This window comes from Mastigoproctus giganteus, chromosome 13, assembly GCF_048544385.1.
Source record: "Mastigoproctus giganteus isolate SK-2022 chromosome 13, ASM4854438v1, whole genome shotgun sequence".
NCBI classification, from domain to species: Eukaryota; Metazoa; Arthropoda; class Arachnida; order Uropygi; family Thelyphonidae; genus Mastigoproctus; species Mastigoproctus giganteus.
Genome location: NC_143587.1, coordinates 91408115 through 91431277, shown reverse-complemented (window position 1 = coordinate 91431277; position 23163 = coordinate 91408115). Strand labels below are relative to the sequence as shown.

The 23163-nt window shown below is 38.1% G+C and overlaps 1 protein-coding gene across 1 annotated transcript in view; it reads left to right on the top strand.

Annotated features, from left to right (window-relative positions):
• Positions 1-23163, top strand: part of VhaAC45 (Vacuolar H[+] ATPase AC45 accessory subunit) — a 235691-nt gene that overhangs the window by 165608 nt on the left and 46920 nt on the right. The window contains exon 8 of the mRNA XM_090388204.1: positions 12729-12933. Coding sequence (XP_090244330.1) covers positions 12729-12933 — 205 coding nt within the window. The remainder of the gene's footprint in view (positions 1-12728; positions 12934-23163) is intronic.

Here is a 23163-nt window from a genome sequence, read left to right as displayed (position 1 = left end):
AGCCCCCAAATTCCAGTCAATATCTGGGAAATTAAAATCCCCCATTATAAGACTCTCTGATTTACTTGTCCACTCTATTTCCCTGTACAGTTTCTTATTATACTCATCAGAGTCATTTGGGCTATAACACATTCCTACTCTCAATTTTGATCTCCCAATGCTTATATCGCACCAAACTGACTCGACACTGCATTGTCCAGCAATGTCGACTGGCTTCACTTCTTTGGATTTTATGTGTTTCTTAACTAATAGCATAACCCCTCCTCCCTTCATATCCTGTCTATCCTTCTGTACACATTGTACTCCCCAAATTCCAGTTTTGTATTCCTTATATCTGTGTGACACCACGTCTCTGATATCCAAAAAATGTCTGCCTTTGATGTTTTGAGCAATACCTCAAATTCATCAAATTTATTTACCAAAATCCTAGCATTGGTGTATACGCAAGTATACATCCACCTGTTCCTATTCTTAACTACCCTAATACAGCCTATGTGTTTACTTGTACCGCAATGACTCCCAGCAGTCTCTGAAATATCCTGCATCTTGTTTTCCAGGCTGCTGCTCACTGCTTCTATTGGAATGAGCAGCAGCCTTGTTTCCTGGCTGCTGCTCATTCCAGTAGAAGCAGTGCAAGAATCATTTTCCCCTCTGCCAGTTGCTAGCTACTGTTAATCTATTAGTCCTTTTATTCCCCCCAGGCTAGCAGTTTTTCGACCCACCTAACACTGCTTCGATAGCATCAACAAATATTCTTGCACCCTTTCTATTTAAGTGTATCCCATCACTGTGGAAACAGTCTCTCCTATTAACAAGTACAGACTAGGCTGAAATAAATTCTACCCCTTCAGCCTTGCACAATCTTTCCAGGGCCGAATTGATTGACAAGGCTATCATCAAATACTCTCTCCTATCGTGTCTGGGTAGAATTGCAGACACTTTCAAATTCAACCCTAATTGACAGCTTCAACAGTGACCTGTACTTGTTAAGTAATTACACCAGTCTCCTATTCTTAATATCATTAGTGCCAATGTGTACAGCAATGTCACCTTTTGTGCCCTTAAAAGATGATATCCGCTCTACAACGTCATCAACCTTTTCCCCTGGCAGACATATCCTGGTCATGTTCCACATATCCTTTTTACTTACCATGTTCCCCGTTTCCCTGACAATAGAGTCACCAACAACTACTAGTCCCTGTAGGAACAGTGCATTCTGCCCTGGGGGTTGCCGCTGTGTTGTGTGATGATCAAGTTCATGCTCTGGCATTGATGTGGGCAGCTGAGAGCTTGATGTGCCCCTCAATTTAAATCCTTCGACGGCATCCACCCTGTCCTTCAAGCTCTCATATAGGCCCATAACAACGCTGAGTTGACGCCTGATTGTCTCACACTCCTTACATCGCACACACACACACAAAAACACAAAGATGTTTGTGGAGCAATCAGGTACAGGACATGATATTGCCCCCTTGGCAATATCATGTCCTGTACCTGATTGCTCCCCAAGCATCAAGCAAGCAGTGCATTTTAAAAGGCTGTGATTCAGAAGGCAACTGCCCTCCTCATTTCTCTCCTCAGCCACAGCACTCCATTTAGCTTGAGCCTTTTGCTTTGCTGCTCTGGTCTGAGTCATGATTTCGATTCAATTTCAATAAAATTTCAATTTCAGTACAAAATTATAACCCTCAACTTGTATTCCAACGCACTTATAACACTATATATATATTTTCAGTATCGAGTATTATCTTCAAGTTCTGTTATATAACTTCCATATCAAGTTATGTATTAATTAATTATGTTATGTTTGTAAAACCTAAGTCGTTATTTGTATTTAGTTAAAAAGTACAATTTATTTGACAATGAAGTTTAACAAGTTTAATAAATTTTACTGATTAATTGATAATATTATATACTATACTATACTATACTAAGCTAAGCTTAGCTAACTATCTAGTTCGTGATGTAGCGTTATACCGTATAACAATGGGGGCAAGTTATGAACGATAAATCAACGAACACTTCAGTATTAATTAACTTCCAAAATCTCGCTGTCTCAATTCAGAATAAACCAAGGATCTTGACTAGGTCTATAAGCTACTTATAGAAAATAGTTTAATATCACAATTAGTCAATAAAGCGGCTAAATATAGCTGCAAACCTTGTAAAACACATGGATTGGATATTCTTACTGATACTAAGTAATAACCTACAAAATCTCTCTCTAAGTTAAAATTTAAACTAAGTGTCGTAACTAGGAATATAAAGCTACTCTATAAAATAAGTTAATAAGCCAATTTAAGTTAATAAAACAAAAAAACTTCTCTGTTTTCCGGAGATATAAAAACTTCGCCTGAACAAGGCTACTCTCATTCCCAATATTGTTTTTTTGTGCAATAAGATCGAGTTTACTACTCGTTTATAGTTAGATACACTAACAGAAAAGCCCAATAAACTGAAAAGTGGAAATGTTTTTATTGTTTTATGGTAGTGACCTCCAGAAACATGCTTTAGAAAAATATCACAAAGACATTCAAAATTAATTCTTATAACGGAACATATGATAACAATGAAAGTGTAGTGCATTTTAATGATTTGAATTGGTAACTAATACAATTATCATTAGTAGAGGCATATGATGCAAGAAAGCAAGCTTATGCAGCATCAGCCAGAAAAAAAAAAAAAAAACTTCCACTTCACCCCTCCGTTCGTTCGAAATACCTGTCCAGCTGAGCCTTAAATTTATTTAGGCTATCAACTTCCACAACAAGGGATGGAAGTCTGTTCCACCAACCAACTAGCCGCAGGCTAAAGGCAAATTTCCGGACATCAATCCTACATCTGTCTTTCCTCAATTTGAATTTATGCCCTCTCAGGTGATTATTCTGAGCAAGAGGAAGAATCCCATCAGCATTGAGCATGCTTAAACCATTCAAGGCTTTATACACCTCTATCAGATCACCTCGCCGGTGCCTAGTCTCCAGACACTGTAATTTGCAAAACTTAAGCCTTTCTTCATAATAGCAACCCTTTGTTCCATTCGCTAGCCTTGTTGCCCTTCTCTGTACCCATTCCAGCAGCTCTACATCCTTCTTGAAATGAGGCCTCCAGACCTCTATACAGTACTGAACGTGTGGCCTGACCATTGCCTTATACAAGGGAATAATTACCTCCTTATCCCGGCTAGAAAAATTCTTGTATATCATTGATAAAACACCATGAGCTACTCTTGCAGCCCGTCTGCACTGCTCAGAGAACTTCATATCTGCCTGCACAATTACCCCCAGGTCATTTTCATTCTCTACCACTGTCAGTGTAGTACCACTCTGGGGTTGCTGTTTCCCATATGCAGTACTTTACATTTGTCAATGTTAAACTTCATTTGCCACCTCTCAGCCCATCTGTTCAACCTTTCCAGATCCTATTGCAGCAGCATAGCGTCAGTAGTGTCCTTAACAACCCTGCCAACTTTTGTATCGTCTGCAAACGTGAACATTAAGCTTGATATGCCATCATCAATATTATTTATAAATACAGAAAACAATAATGGACCCAACACTGAACCCTGAGGGACTCCACTAATAACATTAGTCCACGATGAGCAGTGTCCGTTGATTACCACTCTGTCTTCTCCCCCTCAACCACCCTTTTATCCATAGCAGCAATTTGCCTCCAATGCCACACTGCTCCAGTTTGTGCAGCAGTCTTCCATTTGCAACAGTATCGAAAGCCTTTCTAAGGTCCAAGTATATAATATCAAAGTTATTCCCTGCATCCAGTTCTTTTGTGACTGCATCATAGTATCCAATCAAATTGGTCAGACAAAACTTCCCCTTAACAAAACCATGCTGTGTCCGAGCTATAACTGAAGTCTTGTCCAGATGATCCTGCAGTGCTTCCTTAACCAGTGCCTCCATTAATATTCCTGGAACAGAAGTTAAACTCACAGGTCTATAATTACTTGTGTCAGCCTTTGATCCACCTTTGTGAATTTAGGTCACATTTGCACATCTCGAGTCTATGGGTACCTCCCCTGTGTCCAAGGAAGCTCTCCTAATTATGGCTAAGGCAGATTACGAGAAATCTTTGGCAAAGGATGCAAAGAAAAACAGCAAAGCGTTCTTTACTTATGTAAACTCTAGAAGGAAGGGATGAATCAGATTGGTGCACTTGATATCGATGGCTGAACTGTTGATGATCCTGCTTAGATAGCTAACAAACTAAATGAATAATTTGCATCGACATTCACACATGAGGAGTTATTCAAGGAGGGGAATGCCAGAGGTGTATTAAACTCTGGCAGGAAGCTAGATAATCTTGTAATAACTGAGAGTAAAGTGGAGTAGAAATTGCTGAAATAAACACAAGAAAGGCACCTGGGGTGGATGGAATCTGTCCAGTTATATTAAATGAGGCAGCAAAGGAAGTAAGCAAACCCTTAGCCATAATTATGAGAGCTTCCCTGGACTCAGGGGAGGTACCCATAAACTGGAGATGTGCAAATGTGACCCCAATCCACAAAGGAGGATCAAAGGGAGACACAGGTAATTACAGACCTGTTAGTTTAAATTCTGTTCCAGGGAAATTAATGGAGGCCCTGGTTAAAGAAGCATTGCAGGATCATCTAGACAAGACTTCAGTTATAGCTCAGACACGGCATGGGTTTGTTAAGGGGAAGTCTTGTCTGACTAATTTGATTGGATACTATTATGTAGTCACAAAGGAACTGGATGCAAAGAATAACTTTGATATCATATATTTGGATCTTAGAAAAGCCTTTGCTACTGTTGCACATAGAAGACTGCTGCACAAATTGGAGCAGTGTGGCATTGGATAAAGGGATGGTTGAGTGGGAGAAGACAGAGTGGTAATCAGTGGACACTGCCATTCGTGGACTAATGTTATTAGTGGAGTTCCTCAGGGTTCAGGCCGACCGGGCTAGCCGAGTGGGTAAAGCACCTACCCGGCACCCAAAGGTCGCGGGTTCGATTCCCGCCTCGGGCTTGGATCAAAGTACTGCAAAAACCTTGGGAGGTGCAATATGGCCACAGAAGCCGATGCGCCAACTACCAAATCAAAAAAAAAAAAAAAAAAAAATCAGGGTTCAGTGTTGGGTCCATTGTTGTTTTCTGTATTTATAAATTATATTGATGACGGTATATCAGGCTTAATTTCCAAGTTTGCAGGTGATACGAAGGTTGGCAGGGTTGTTAATGACACTAATGACAGTACACTGCTGCAACAGGATCTAGAAAATTTGAGCAGATGGGCTGAGAGGTGGCAAATGAAGTTTAACATTGGCAAATGTAAAGTACTACATATGGGAAGCAGTAATCCCAGAGTAACGCATCAACTCTGTGGTACCACACTGACAGTGGTAGAGAATGAAAAGGACCTGGAGATAATTGTGCAGGCAGATATGAAGTTTTCTGATCAGTGCAGACAGTCTGCAAGAGTAGCTCATGGTGTCTTGTCAATGATATATATATAGGAATTTTTCTACCAGGGATAAGTAAGTGATTATCCCCTTGTATAAGGCAATGGTCAGGCCACACCTTGAGTAATGTATACAGGTCTGGAGGCCTCATTTTAGGAAGGATGTAGAGCTTTTGCAACAAGTACAGAGAAAGGCAACAAGATTAGTGAATGGAACAAAGGGTTGCTCCTATGAAGAAAGGAAAAGCTTAAGTTTTGCAAATTACAGTGGCTGGGGACTAGGCACCCGCGAGGTGATCTGATTGAGGTGAATAAAGCCTTGAATCATTTGAGCATGCTCAATGCGGATGGGATTCTTTCTCTTGCTCAGAATAATCGCCTGAGAGAGAGAGACGGTTGTAGGATAGATGTGTGGAAGTTTGCCTTTAGCCAGCGGGTGGTTGATTGGTGGAACAAACTTCCATCTGTCGTTGTAGAAGTTGATAGCTTAAATAGATTCACGGCAGAACTTGACAAACATTTGGAGCGAGTGAATGGGTGAAATAAGGGTGTTTTTTTTTTTTTTTGGCTGATGCTATATAAGCTTGCTTTCTTGCATCATGTACCTTTGGTAATGCTAAATCTCCTGTTTACAACTACAATGTGGGCATTGCAGCAACATTTACATTGGCCAGATTAAATGGAAATTGTTTGTCATAGTCAAAGAATTCAAATTGAATATAGATAGCAGAATAACAAAATCAAATCCTATCTTTCACTCATAGACAAAGGTGGGGGTAACAACAAAGACATTCAATAACAGGAAATTATAAAAAGAGGCATTTGTGATTGGCACAATAGCATACAACAAAGGCATGCAAAAAGGTGAGAACCAGGTTCATATATTGAAAAACAAAGTCCCTAACTAGTTAAAAAAGAAACATAGTACAGATAGTACCAGTGGTGTAACCAGTATGATGCTGATGTGGCTGCAGCCCCCTCCGAGCTTATACTCTACTCTGATATTTTTACTTTGTACTACTATTTTCCATATTTCAAAACACTATTCCAATTTAAATTTAATTACTATTTGACAACACCGCACAAATGAAAATTCAACTATGTCCTGTACTGTAGCGAACTTATCAGGTCGAGATTCGCATACTTTTTTGCATCTGACTTTCGCAGCTTTTGTTCAGCTGATTCAACTGTAGGTAGGCTAATACCTAACAAGATTTTCAACTTAGTTGTAAAGTGACATCAGTGTATTTTGCAGATTTTGTTTGTTTGTATTTCTTTGGTGTAGTTACAATTTGTGTTTCTGTGAAAATTTTTAATCCGTGCTTGGATAAATTTAATTGCAAGGGGTGAAAAATAGAAAGGAGGTAATTAAATTTTTAATTGGTGTATAAAGTTTATATTGAGTATTTGTAAAAAATGTAGATTTCATTTCGTTGGTTCACACAGTTGCTTTTGTTAGGCTTTAATTTACCAGTGTATGTTTATTGACTAAATTACTCAATGTAAACGTTTCATTAACAGTAAATGTTCCACATTATATTTCACTTTTTTCTTCGTACATACAGTTACAATCCCAAACTTGGTGCTAAGCTTGGAGATCTAGCAAACTGCATGTAAGAGATACGAAATCGGTTAAATTGGGGCAACGTGTAATTGTATCCTAATAATGGTCCATTGAAAAATGAATAAAGAAGTTTACCAGAGGGTTAAATTTAAGAATTATCTGACTAGCGATGCAATTTTTATTCAAAAGAAAAATTAAAAACACATCTTCAGAAATTTAAAGGGAAAATTCAAAATTTTATATTTTTTCGAAATTCTCAAAAACAAAAAAAAATTATTTTTCAACTGATTAGACTGCCAGTTACGCAATTTACACTAATTTAACCGACCTTGCATCTGTTTCTGTTTCTGAGATCCTCATGCTTAGCCTCGAATTTGAAGACCCCTATATAAAATTTTGCTTGACTTGAGGTTTTTTTTTTTTTTTAGATAAAATGGAAAAATGAAAACAAAGTTCATTTTGTTGTTGCAATTTGTGGCAAAAAAATTCAAAACGAGTGATGATGGCGCATCTGAACATCAAAATTCTGTTGAAGTCCAGGATATGAAGTCAGCGAATGCAGAGGAAATTGAAGTTCAAATTAATGAAAAGTGTGAAGAAGTTACTGACATTGCATTACTTAAAGACAAAAAAAATGTTTATCATGGATTTAATCAAGACTTTGGGTAGTGTTTGGGTTCCTGATTCTAACTATAAATTTCCTGGATCTACCGATCAAAAAGAAAAGTTGAATATATGTTTTCAACTTTCTTGGTTGAGAAAATACGACTGGTTAGCCTATTCAAAAATAGAAAATGCTGCATATTGTAAATATTGCGTTCTGTTTTCTTGTACAAATGTAGGTCATAATCAGACTCAACAGGTTGGACATTTAGTGAAAACTGGGTATAATAAGTGGAAACATGCCACCAGAAATATTAACTTGCATACTACTATGCACTATCATGGAATATCCTTACGTCAGGCTAATGATTCACACCAAATTATTAGTGGCAAACGTTTTTATCTGTACAAGAATTTCTGGATAAAACAAAATACGAAGAACGAATGGAAAATCGGAAAAGACTGGTGCCAATAATTAAAACGATTCTACTTTGTGGAAAGCAAGGAATACCATTAAGAGGTCATCGAGACAGTGGGCCCATTTACTTATCGAGTAAATGGGCTTAAATGATCTTCTAAAACACTGTTTTAGAAAGTCATTTAAGAACTGCCTGGAAAAATTCATTATATACTAGTGTAGGCATCCAGAATGAAATAATTGAATGTTGTGGTTCTATAATTCAGAAACAGATTGTGAACAAAGTGAAGAAAGCTAAATATTTTTCTGTGCTAGCTGATGAAACTACAGACAATTCAACAAATGTCGCTTTGTGTCAGATATGTAAACGAAACAAATTTTGAAATATGTGAAAATTTTCTTTCATTTGCCCCTCTAAATTCTGCAACTGGTGAAAATATAGCAAAATAAATAATTAATAAACTTGAAAAATTTGGGCTAGATATAAAAAATATCCATGGACATGGATATGACAGCACTGGAGCGATGAGTGACAGAATAAATGCCGTCCAGGCTCATATACAAGAATTAAACCTAAAAGCACTTTACGTGCACTGCATATCTCTGCTTAAATTTAGCAACTTCGGATTCATGTTTTTTTTTTTTTGTTTTTTTTTGATAGTTGTTGGCGCATCGGCTTCTGTGGCCATAATGCACCTCCCAAGGTTTTTGCAGTACTTTGATCCAAGGCCAAGGCGGGATTCGAACCCGCGACCTTTGGGTTGCCAGGCAGGCACTTTACCCACCTGGCTAGCCTGCTCAACTCGGATTCATGTGATTTGTAAGATATCGAAACTGCAATGGAATCATTCAAAAGGTTTACAAATTCTTTAAGTATCCAAAGAGGCAGCTGGTATTAGAAGAACAGATAGAAGAGTTGTGTCCAAATTCCAAGAAAAAGCATCTCAAAAATTTGTGCCCGACATTTGCAGCATTAACAGTAATATGCTCATGGGAAGATAAAGATACAGCAACAAATGTACAATTACTTCTCAATTCCATCCAGAATGGTAATTTTTTGGTTGCTTTATATATTATTAAAAAAGTATTCAGCAATGAGTAAATACTTACAAATCATTAATATCGATCTAAAGAAAGCAGTTGATCAGGCTAATTTGTTAAAAATAGTACTACAAAAAATGAGATCAGATGCTGACAAACAATTTCATCATTTTTTTAAGAAGTTCAAGGTTTATGTAAAGATTACCAAAGAAGTTTGAAGGTACCACGAATTACAGGTCGTCACACCAACCGCTGTAATACACTGTGCGATAATGTGGAGGACTATTATCAGATCTTGGCTTTTGTGCCATTTTTAGATAATTTCTTAAATAAGATCAAGTCTCATGTTTAACACATAAGGAGCTTTTATCTTCTTTTATGTGTCTCCTTCCAAAAAGTAATGTTATTGAAGATATCTATATTCAAAATTTACGAAAACTATTTTCATTTTACGTAGATGACCTTTTAAATAGTGATAACTTTGTTAATGAAAATATGTTAATTTCTGAATAGAACCTTTGAAACCTTTAGTATTTTGTTGAGTATAAAAAAAAAAAAAAAAGGCTTTTTTTTTTCCTTTTTTTTTTTCTGTGTTCGAATATAAATGTATAGTTTTACATTGGTTTTGCCTAATTTCGTGAAGAATATAAAATGTTTATTTATTTATTATTGTAGATCCTTGAAATACAGTTTGTGAAGACATTTATTTTATTTTATTTATCTATGTTCAATTTGTTTTTAAAGCTAAATAAAAAGACATGCACGAAACAAAAAAAAAAAATAGTAAAGGGTAATGGTCCGGGGGGTGAATATCTGTAAAATTTTGAAATTTAAAGACTAGTAAAAACCTACATACAATTTTTCTCAGGATGTGCAGCCCCCCCATCACCCCAGTGTATTTTCTGATTATGCCACTGGATAGTACTACAGTCAGGCAAAGTCGATAACCTAAGTCTACAGTCCAGTCGATAATCTAATTAATTTGATTACATATTATTATTGTTATTAGCATTAGCATTAGCATTAGTAGAGGCATTTGATGCAAGAAAGCAAGCTTATGCAGCATCAGCCAAAAAAAAAAAAAAAAAAAAAAAAAAGTAACATAAATAAATAAAAATAACCACTTCCACTTCACCCCTCTGTTCGTTCGAAATACCTGTCCAGCTGAGCCTTAAACTTATTTAGGCTATCAACTTCCACGACAAGGGATGGAAGTCTGTTCCACCCACCAACCACCCGCTGGCTAAAGGCAAATTTCCGCACATCTATCCTACATCTGTCTTTCCTCAATTTGAATTTATGCCCTCTCAGGTGATTTTTCTGAGCTAGAGGAAGAATCCCATCAGCATTGAGCATGCTCAAACCATTCAAGGCTTTGTACACCTCTATCAGATCACCCCGCTGGTGCCTAGTTTCCAGACACTGTAATTTGCAAAACTTAAGCCTTTCTTCGTAAGAGAACCCCTTTGTCCCATTCACCAATCTAGTTGCCCTTCTCTGTACTCGTTCCAGCAGCTCTACATCCTTCCTGAAATGAGGCCTCCAGGCCTGTATACAGTACTCTAGGTGTGGCCTGACCATTGCCTTATACAAGGGAATAATCACCTCCTTATCCCTGCTAGAAAAATTCCTATATATCATTGACAATACACCATGAGCTACTCTTGCAGCTCGTCTGCACTGCTCAGAGAACTTCATATCTGCCTGCACCACCACCACCCCCAGGTCCCTTTCATTCTCTACCACTGTCAGTGTAGTACCACAGAGTTGATACGTTGCTCTGGGGTTGCTGTTTTCCATATGTAGTACTTTACATTTGTCAATGTTAAACTTCATTTGCCACCTCGAAGCCCATCTGCTCAACCTTTCCAAATCCTGTTGCAGCAGCATAGTGTCAGTAGTGTCCTTGACAACCCTGCCAACCTTCGTATCGTCTGCAAACTTGGACATTAAGCCTGATATACCATCATCAATATCATTTATAAATACAGAAAACAATAAAGGCCCCAATACTGAACCCTGAGGGACTCCACTAATAACATTAGTCCACGATGAGCAGTGTCCATTGATTACCACTCTCTGTCTTCTCCCCCTCAACCACCCCTTTATCCATAGCAGCAACTTGCCTCCAATGCCACACTGCTCCAATTTGTGCAGCAGTCTTCCATGTGCAACAGTATCAAAAGCCTTTCTAAGATCCAAGTATATAATATCAAAGTTATTCCCTGCATCCAGTTCTTTTGTGACTGCATCATAGTATCCAATCAAATTGGTCAGGCAAGACTTCCCCTTAACAAAACCATGCTGTGTCCTAGCTATAACTGAAGTCTTGTCTAGATGATCCTGCAGTGCTTCTTTCACCAGTGCCTCCATTAATTTTCCGGGAACAGAAGTTAAACTCACAGGTCTATAATTACTTGTGTCAGCCTTTGATCCCCCTTTGTGAATTGGGGTCACATTTGCACATCTCCAGTCAATGGGTACCTCCCCTGAGTCCAAGGAAGCTCTCATAATTATGGCTAAGGGTTTGCTTACCTCCTTTGCTGCCTCCTTTAATATAACTGGATAGATCCCATCCACCCCAGGTGCCTTTCTTGTATTTATCTTCAACAATTTCTCCTCCACTTTGCTCTCAGTTATTACAAGGTTCTCTAGCTTACTGCTAGAGTTGAATACACCTCTGGCATTCCCCTTGCTGAATAACTCCTCATGTGTGAATGTCGATGCAAAATATTCATTTAGTTTGTTAGCTACCCGAGCAGGGTCATCAACAGTTGACCCAGATTTTATTTTGTAAACTTTGGTTGAATTAAAGTTTGTAGTGATATTCAAAAGTAAAGTCAAGATTAAAAATTTAAATAATTGAAAACTAGTAATTTAAATAAAGAAAAGTAATTAGTAAACCATCTTTTTTTTTCCTTTTTTTTTTTTAAATTTGTAATTATTGAAGAAGTGGCAGAGACTATATCCACACACCATATGATTATTAGACTCTATTGTAATGTAGTTTAACAGTCACATGTTAATTTCCTCTCACTATTACGAGTGAAGGGCTTTCATTTTAAGTAATTTGATGAAGATAACTTGTGTAACATGGCATTCAAACATTATATAAGGTTGAAGGTGCCAATAAAAGCACCTTCTAGATTATGTAAAGCAGTACATTAGCTTTCGTGTGACCTGTAAACCACTGCTTAAAAACACTGGAAAAAATAAAATAAATAAACAAATAGGCCCCAATAAGGACCTTATTAAAAAATAAGGTCCCAGTTATAAAATACTTTTCACTTATAGTGCTCTCCGGGGAGGGGCTCCTAGAAAGCACTATAATGCCTTAGAAATAGAAGATTCTGTAATTTTTAAAATGTTTTATTTCTGGTAACTAAGTAATTTTGCAAACATTAGAAAAAGTATTAATAGCATGGCTATATGAGTTAAGAAGTCCTCTAAAACATTAAGAATGGTAGGTAGTAAACAGTTTGTTCACCAAGACCATATCTTACCTTTTTGTGATTATCATAAGAACATGTCTCCCTCATTTTTTAGAAATTTGAAGGGCTTTGAAAAATTGTAGAATAAGGTTTCCCTTATAATGTGTGTTGGTACACAATGTTAGCATGTCTTAATTAATAGTTGTTTTCCCTTCCCTGCTGCTTCTTTAAACAGATTACAGTTTTCTAATGGAAGCAGCTCATGGTCACTTGACTATGGAAGCATTAGTATTAGTTCACCAGTGGATGAAGATATTCCACTCGTTTCCAAAGAAGTAGAAGCACCCTTCTCATTCTCATATAGTTGTGCAAAAACTGTGTTGTATTCTGGAAATAATAGTTTTGGGATTTCTCTTACTGTCACTTTTGAGCCATTTCAGGTAAGACTTCTCACAAGACAGCAAAAAAAAAAAATAAATAAATAATAAATAAATAAATAAATAAATAAAAAATAAAAATAAATAAATAATAATAATAATTTGCACCTTGAAAAACAGTTTATTAGCTGCTATTTAATGAAATAAATTAAATTATTCTGTTAGTACTCAGTATCACTGATTAATGTTTTTCTTTTAAGCAGTGAACAGTCTTTTTACAAGTACAGTCAGTCCTCGTATAGCACGATAGTTGTGTTCCTAGAAACCCTCGTGCAATGCAAAATTGTGCAATATAAACAACAGGCCCTATGGGAAAAATAGGGTTAGGTGCCGACCACCCAAGATTGAACACACATTTGTAACCAAAACATTACCAAACACAATAAATATCGTAATAAAATACTTAGGTATTTTATTACGTAATAAAATATTGCTAATGCATTTGCTTCTATCATAAGCAAACTTGTTTTTTTCTTTGATTTTCTGTCCATACAGATGACAGCCGTTCCATCTCTCCCAATTCCTTGTGTCTTAATCTAATTAATTACACTTTGAGTTGTACCTGCTATGAAAGTTGTTTTTTTTTATTTTCTCTGCATTCTTTGTAATTCTTGGCATTGCCTCATTTAGGCCTGTAGCACGTGCAATATCACATGGTCTTTCATTTCGCTCAAAGCATTTCACATTTCATATTTTTCTCTATTGACAGAGGTGGACTGGCCATAAGCTTTACCGGGGAAACCCCGGTGGGCCGGAGGGCGGTGTGATTTTGGCCATAAACCATAGTATGAGGCCACTATAAATTTTCCCGGGTAAGAATTTTTGACCCAGTCTGCCTCTGTTTATCAATATTGCTTTTCTTTTTCTCTCTGAATCTGCAGTGTCTTCACCAGGACACTTCCTTTTCACACCTTTTAAGTATTTTACTCATTTTTAGGGAATAAAGCACAATTACAAAACGAGTAGGCACGCTTGATACACATAAACAAAGCTGCGCGCGTGTAGCAACTGAATAAACAATACTGTAAAGGCAGAGATACACTATTAACACCTCACATTTTACTAAGGCACATTTCTATAGGTTACTACCATAAAACAATAAAAACAATTTCCAGTGGCGTTTCTGCTAGTGGAATCTGTTATAAACTGGTAGTAAACTCTATCTAATTACATTTGCGATTATACCGATAGCTGGAATTGGGTTGGTTTTTAAGTTATTATGACGAAATGTGTTTCCCCTTCACTGATATAAAAAACATAAATACATTTTCAGAATTTTCTCTTCATTCCTATCGTGTTGCGTTCTACTGCCATTTCTTGTAAACACAAAGGCGAATCGTGCATAAGTGAATTCGGTTCGTGTTATATAAGATATCGTTCCCCTATTTATAAATCGTGTATGATCGAATTTGTGTAATGTAAACACGTGTTATACGAGGACTGACTGTATTCTATTATTTATCTTGATGATATTAATTATTTCAGGCAACAAGTTTTTAATTTTTTTTCTGAATTTGATGTGAAAATGTTTGTTATAACTAATTTGATATTGCTGATCTCAGAAAATTAAAGATGAAATTTTATCCATCCATGTTTTTTTTTTTTTTTTTTTTTTTTTTTAGCCCATACTTTAGGACTCATCCACTGACTTTGCCATTGGTCTCATAGTTTACTGCTCTGCTATATTTTCTAATAGTCCTATGAATACTCTGAATGATTACACAAAGCTAATTTCAATCTTTTAACTTGTTAAATGGTCAACTACTCAAATTGTTTCTGATTGTTGGTCCAACAATAATATTTCTATTTTTTTGTTTTTTTTTTCTCTCAAGCACCATTGAATTCTGCAAACTTCTTTAACACCATGATATGAAGCAAAAATCTCACTAATGCTAGGAGCATAAACAAATTTGGTGAATTTGAAATATTGGTCAAGTCATCAATTGTGTAAGGATATCAGAGACATTGTGTAACTCAAATACAAGTGATTCAGAATTTGAATATGGAGAGTACAATGTGAACAGCAAGGACAGGAGGAGTTATGCTGTTAGCAAAGAAGTGCACAATGCCTATTCACTTGGTCAGCAACCTGAGCAGCATATTTAGCATTCGAACCATTCATATCCGTTAGCCTAGTGTGATTCATCACGCATAAGTAAAGAAGTCTGCTCCTTTTCTTTGCCTTCTTTGCCAGGTATTCTTGTAATTTGCCTTTGCTTACCTTACCTTACCTTTGTGACCTGATTGCAGACTAGGCGATATCTGCTTTAGTCATCGCTATCACATGATAATTTATATGCATCTCATGCTTTTTTCTTCTCTGGCACGAGTCTCATCTGTTCACCTGACATCCATTTAGTTCTAAGCCTTGAACAATACCTTTTTAATTGGAATGATAAGCCTAGTAGCTTCTATAATTACGTCCCTGAATGCTTCTCATTTATAATTTGCTGTTGGTAACTTCATAAGTTGGTCCTACTGCATGGAATTTAAAAACTGTCTCAGACTATTGTAGTTGCCTTTATGAAAGCAAAAGCTTTTCCCTTGCCCTTGACAGTAGTTACATCTTTAAGTAAATCCCACATCAATACACTGTGATGATTGCTACATAATGGATCTTTTATCTGCTGAATCCTAATGCCTCAAGGGTCATTGCTGATAATCAGATCAAGAATACTTTCCTTGTTGGCTCTCTAACAAGCTCATATAGAAAGCAATCAGGGTAGTTGGAGAATGGGAAAGACCTGGAGGTAATTGTGCAGTGAAATATGGCGCCTCCGTAGCTACCAAATACGGAGGATGTGGAAAGGTCAGGGAATGACCACCGCATATCCTCGGAGCAATATGGCCTTAGTTGCTAATGCTCCTAAAAACCAAATAACAACAATAACAGTCAAATATGAAGTTCTCTGAACAGTGCAGATAGGCCGCCAGAACAGCTCATGGAGTTTTGTCAGTGATATACAGGAATTTTGCCTGTAGGGATAAGGAGGTAAATATCCCATTGTATACACACTGGCCAAAAAATATGAACTTTTGTGTTAAGACAGTCATGGACAGAAGAAATGCAAAGAAAACTTTGATATGGATTGATGGTATGTTGGTTCATTGAGTATAAAGACTGCACAGGCTGTTCAAATGCATTAATATGAAGCCAGAATGGGCAAATCATGTGATTAATAAGACTTTAATAATAGTCTTATTGTGGGTGTGCATTTAGCAGGAGCCACGATTCAATAAACAAAAAAGTATAACTAGTTTCTCAAAAACATCCATCTCAAAGGTTTTTAATGATTGGTAAGCTAATGGTTCTTCCATGTCTCAAAGGCAGAAAAACAATACTTCAAGAGCAAAGTCGTCATGCTCTAAGGAGGACTGTACACAAAAATAGGACATGCAGTGCAGCAGATAACATCTGAATTCTACCAGGCCCAGAACTATGCCCAAGGGGAATTGAAATAATTGGGTATTGGCAGTTATTTGCCTATTTGAAACCCATTGTTTCAGAGAAAATCAGAAAAAATCCTCTTGCAGTGGTGTCAAGAATGTCATTATTGGACAGCAGAACAATGCAAGAAAGCCATGTAGTCAGATGAATCACGATCGACTTTGTTTTGTACTGATGGTAGGCAGAGAATGTGGCTAGAATCTCACAAAAGCAACGACCCTGCTTACCTTGTTAATACAACCCAAGAATCTGGAAGCAGTATCACGCTATAGGGAATGATTTGTTGGAAGGTTGAATGTCATCCAGAGAGAACCTGAATGTTTATATGACTCAGATCTACTTCACCCTGCAACGTTTCACTTTTATCCTGAAGGTAATGGCCGCTTTATGGATGATAGTGCAATAGTGCAATTTGCCAGAATTAGCATTAGCATTAGTAGAGGCATATGATGCAAGAAAGCAAGCTTATTCAGCATCAGCCAAAAAAAAAAAAAAAAACCCCACTCCCATTTCACCCCTCTGTTCGTTCGAAATACCTGTCCAGTTGAGCTTTAAATTTGTTTAGGCTATCAACTTCTACAACAAGTGATGGAAGTCGGTTCCACCAACCAACCACCCGCTGGCCAAAGGCAAATTTCCGCACATCTATCCGACATCCGTCCTTCCTCAATTTGAATTTATGCCCTCTGAGGTGATTATTCTGAGCAAGATGAAGAATCCCATTGGCATTGAGCATGCTCAAACCATTCAAAGCCTTATACACCTCTATCAGATCACCTCGCTGGTGCCTAGTCTCCAGACTCTGTAACTTGCAAAACTTAAGCCTTTCTTCGTAAGAGCAACCCTTTGTTCCATTCACTAATCTTGTTGCCCTTCTCTGTACCCGTTCCAGCAGTTCAACATCCTTCTTGAAATGCGGCCTCCAGACCTGTATACAGTACTCAAGATGTGGCCTAACCATTGCCTTATACAAGGGAATAATCACCTCCTTATCCCTGCTAGAAAAATTCCTGTATATCATTGACAAGACACCATGAGCTACTCTTGCAGCTCGTCTGCACTGCTCAGAGAACTTCATATCTGCCTGCACAATTACCCCCAGGTCCTTTTCATTCTCCACCACTGTCAGTGTAGTACCGCAGAGTTGATACGTTGCTCTGGGGTTACTGTTTCCCATATGTAGTACTTTACATTTGTCAATGTTAAACTTCATTTGCCACCTCTCAGCCCATCTGTTCAACCTTTCCAGATCCTGTTGCAGCAGCATAGCGTCACTAGTGTCCTTAACGACCCTGCCAACCTTTGTATCATCTGCAAACTTGGACATTAAACTTGATATCCCATCATCAATATCATTCATAAACACCGAAAACAACAACGGACCCAACACTGAACCTTGAGGAACTCCACTAATAACATTAGTCCACGTTGAGCAGTGTCCATTGATTACCACTCTCTGTCTTCTGCCACTCAACCAACCCCTTATCCATAGCAGCAATTTGCCTCCAATGCCACACTGCTCCAATTTGTGCAGCAGTCTTCCATGTGCAACAGTATCAAAAGCCTTTCTAAGATCCAAATATATAATATCAAAGTTATTCCCTGCATCCAGTTCTTTTGTGACTACATCATAGTATCCAATCAAATTGGTCAGGCAAGACCTGCCCTTAACAAAACCATGCTGCGTCTGAGCTATAACTGAATTCTTGTCTAGATGATCCTGCAGTGCTTCTTTAACCAGTGCCTCCATTAATTTACCTGGAACAGAAGTTAAACTAACAGGTCTATAATTACTTGTGTCAGCCTTTGATCCTCCTTTGTGAATTGGGGTTACATTTGCACATCTCCAGTCTATGGGTACCTCCCCTGAGTCCAAAGAAGCTCTCATAATTATGGCTAGGGGTTTGCATACTTCCTTTGCTGCCTCCTTTAATATAACTGGATAGATCCCATCCACCCCAGGTGCCTTTTTTATGTTTATCCTCAACAGTCTCTCCTCCACTTTCCTCTCAGTTATTACAAAATCATCCAGCTCACTGCCAATGTTTACTTTACCTACATCATTCTCCTTCCTGAATAACTCCTCATGCATGAATGTAGATGCAAAATACTCGTTTAGATTGTTAGCTACCTGAGCAGGATCCTCAACTGTTGAACCATCAATATCCAGTGGACCAATCTGATTCATCCCTTTCCTTCTCGAGTTCAAATATGTAAAGAACTCTTTTCTGTTTTTCTTTGCATCCTTTGCCAAGGATTTTTCGTAGTCTGCCTTTGCCTGCCTAATCTCCTTTGTGACTTGGTTACAGACCAACTTATATCTATCATAGGCTTCCATGTCACCCATTAATTTGTAATTGTGCAAGAATGATTCAGAGAACAAGTCACGGATTTTCAACATCTTCCCTGGTCCCCACGTTCACTTGATCTCAATCCCATTAGGAATTTGTGGGATATGCTGAGAGCTATTCGTCAAGGAAATCCTCTTCCTTCAACCTTTTGCAGTTACATAATATTTTGCTGAAAGAATGGTTACGATTAGACCAAAACACACTATGCCATTCTGCACTCTTTTGAAGCAAAGGTGGCCCAATTCAGTACTGTATAAAAGGTTGTATTTTTTCAGCCAGTGTGTATATAAGGCAATGGTCAGGCCTCATCTTGTGTATTGCATACACTTCTGGGGGGGGGCTTTGTTTTAGGAAGGTAAACAATCTCATCAAGGTAAGATTTTCCTCTAAGTCTAAAGCTAAAAATACCACAAATTGGATCCTAGAGGTGTCTGGAGGCATCAAGAGGGCCTTCCAGGACCAAAATAACAGCCTACATTGGCTGGACAGCCCATGGTATTAAGGATTTTGTGGTTGTGTCAAGGTGCTACAAGTGCCTTGGCTATAACCACACAGCCAAGATCTGTAAGCAAGAGGTAAGCACATGTGTCCACTGTATCAGCATGGGCCAAATATTTGCAGACTGCCCCAATTGTAAAATGAGAAAAAGGGAGTACCATCATTCTTATTACCTCAGAATAGTTGATCAATTGAAGAATAAAATCAATTATGAATAATACAACAAACAATAACCAGGTGAACAGAGAATTTATCAAAACTAGTTGTACCGGCATAGCATACGCCATCTTTCTGATTATGGTGTAAATAGTTTAATCTCGATCCTTCAGTCTTCACCATTCTTGTTTAGCGGTGATATAATTCTACAGCAATCGCCTGTGGGATATATGCATATGTCTCTATTTGCAGGTGGATCCCCGTCTTCAACAAATATTGGATGTAGGTGCATTATATCATTTTGGAGGTGCATTATATCGTTTTGGATGTAGGTGCATTGTATTGTCTCTTAAATAAGTACGGGTCTTCTATAAATGCCATGCACACATTCATTGTTGGATTCGCCTGGGTTATTTGATGCATTTGTTTATATGACTCAGCAAATGGGTTAACTTGTCGCAGAATCTTGTCCAATTGTTGCATTACTTTTGCCATACACCCTTGGTTTGATTTTTTTTCAAGTCATTTTGTTGTTGCTTCAGCAGAATCAAAAATATAAAGTTGTCCATATCTCGGCTTATTTGCCTCTTTTGGATATAACGGTGAGACCAAATGGTAAATCTGCCCTTTTATTCTAAAACAGTACGAACCATTTCCAGGTGGTGATTTAATTTGTGTGCCCATTGATGCGAACGGCATTGCTTTTTTTTTTTTTTTTTGATTTGGTAGTTGTTGGCGCATCGGCTTCTGTGGCCATATTGCACCTCCCAAGGTTTTTGCAGTACTTTGATCCAAGCCCGAGGCGGGAATCGAACCCGCGACCTTTGGGTTGCCGGGCAGGTACTTTACCCACTCGGCTAGCCCGGTCGGCACGCCATTGCTGAGTTGTACTCTCATATGTGTTCTCTGTAGTTATTTGTTTCACGTGTATCCCCTCTAAGCAACTCTCATAATATAGTAGGTGTCTCAGACATCTTTCCATGGTGCCTCCATAGCCAGGTGGGCAGGAGCAGCAGTGCATAGCACACACTTCTTGATTAGACCTGGGTTCGAGCCCGTGCCTACCAAATACGGAGGATGCAGAAAGGTCAGGGAATTACCACCACATATCACCGGAGCAATACGGCCTTAGTTACTAATGCTCCTAATAACCAAATAACAAACAAACATCTTTCCATCACAACAGCATTTAGTGTATTTATTTGGTGTGTTTAACGAACCTAAGGGGGCATAAATTCATAAAGTGAGAACGAGAGTAGCCTGTGCGGCCGTACATTTTTGCCGCTCCTGGAACAGAGAAGTTTTTTTTGATTTATTTTATGTTTTATTAGCTTAAATTGGCATATTAACTTATTTTCTAGAGTAGCTTTATATCCCTATTTACGATACTTAGATTAAAGTAACTTAGATAGAGATTTTGTAGGTATTACTTAGTATCAGAAAGGGTATCAAATCCACATGTTTACCGTTCATAAATAGCTGCCATTGTTACGGGATACAAAATATCTCGAAATAGATAGTATAAGCTTAATATAGTATAGTATAGTACATAATATTGTCAATTAATCAGATAATTAATCTTGTTGAACTTCATTGTCAATTAAATTGTACTTTTAACTATACATATAACAACTTGAGTTACGTAACATAAATAATTAGTAAAAAATAAATAATTAATACTTAACTTGATACGGAAGTTATATAAAAGGATTTTGTAGATAACACTCGATACTGAAACATAAATATAGCGTTATAACTGTGTTGGGATATAAGTTTAGGGTTTTAATTTTGTACTGAAATTGAAATTTTATTGAAATTAAATCGAAATCATGACTCGGACCAGAGCAGCAAAGCAAAAGGCTCAAGCTAATGGGAGTGCTGTGGCTCAGGGGAGAACTGAGGGGGGGCAGTTGCCCTCTGAATCACAGCCTATTAAAATGCACTACTTTCTTGATGTTTGCGGATAAGTTGGGTACGGGACATGATACTGCCATGGGGGATGTCTTTGTGTGTGCGCAATGCAAGGAGTGTAAGGAAATCAGGCGACAACTCAGCTTTGTTATGGGCCTATATGAGAGCTTGAAGGACAGGGTGGATGCCCTCGAAGGATTAAGTGAGGGCCCATTAAGATCTCAGCTGCCCACACCAATGCCAGAGCTTGCACTTGGTCATCACGCAACACAGCGGCAGTCCCCAAGGCAGAATGCGCTGGTCCCAAAGGAACTAGTAGTTGTTGGTGACTCTATTGTCAGGGAAACGGGAAACATGCTTTGTAAAAAGGATAGGTGGAACAGGACCAGGGTATGTCTGCCAGGGGCAAAGGTTGATGACGTTGTAGAGCGGATATCATCTTTTAAGGGCACAAAAGGTGATATAGTTGTACACGTTGGCACTAATGATATTAAGAGTAGGAGACCGGCAGAATGACTTAACAAGTACAGGTCACTGTTGAAAAAAAGCCGTGAATTAGGGTTGAATGTAAAAGTGTCTGCAATTCTGCCCAGACACGTTAGGAGGGAGTATATAATGAGAGCCCTGTCGATCAATTCGGCCCTGGAAAGATTGTGCAGGGCTCAAGGAGTAGAATTTTTTTTCAGCCTGGTCTGTACTTGTTAACAGGAGAGACTGTTTCTACAGGGATGGGATACACTTAAATAGAAAGGGTGCAAGAATGTTTGCTGATGCTATCGAGGCAGTGTTAGGTGGGTCGGAAAACTGCTAGATTGGGGGGATACAAGGATTAATAGATTAACAGTAGCCACTGGCAGAGTTGAAAGTGATTCTTGCACTGCTTCTATTGGAATGAGCCGCAGCCAGGAAAATAAGATGCAGGATATTTCAGAGACTGCTGGGAATCATTGGGGGTACAAGTAAACACATGGGTTGTGTTAAAGTAGCTAAGAAAAAGAACAGGTGCATGTATACTTGCGTGTATACCAATGCTAGGGGTTTAGTAAATAAATTTGATGAATTTGAGGTATTGCTCAAAATCAAAGGCAGATATTGTGGGGATTTCAGAGACGTAGTGTCACACAGATATAAGGAATGAAGAACTGGAATTTGGGGAGTACAATGTCTACAGAAAGTATAGACAGGATAGGAAGGGAGGAGGGCTTATGCTATTAGTTAAGAAATACATAAAATCCAAGGAAGTGAAGCCAGTCGACATTGCTGCACAGTGCAGTGTCGAGTCAGTTTGGTGTGACATAAGCATTGGGAGATCAAAATTGAGAGTAGCAGTGTGCTATAGGCCTAATGACTCTGATGAGTATAATAAGAAACTGTACAGGGAAATAGAGTGCGCCAGTAAATCAGAGAGTCTTATAATGGGGGATTTTAATTTCCCAGATATTGACTGGAAATTGGGGGCTGGTCACTCACACACTAGCAAGGCTTTTGTGGATTTATTGGATTATTGTTTTCTACATCAGCATGTTCGGGAGGCAACTAGAGGGAGTAATACTCTTGATTTGATTATCAGTAGTGATTCTTCATGCATTAAGAATCTGCAGGTAAATGAACCACTAGGTGGCAGTGATCACAGTGCCACCTAGTGGTTCATTAGGTGGCAGTGATCACAGTGTGTTGAAGGGGGATTTACTCAAAGAGGTAACTACCATTAGGGGTAAAGGGAAGGGTTATTGCTTTCGTAAAGGCGACTACGATGGACTGAGACAGCATTTAAATTCTATACAGTGGGACCAACTGATGATGTTACCAACAGCAAATGCAAAATGGGAAGCATTCAAAGAACTTATCTTGGAAGCTACTAGGCTTTAC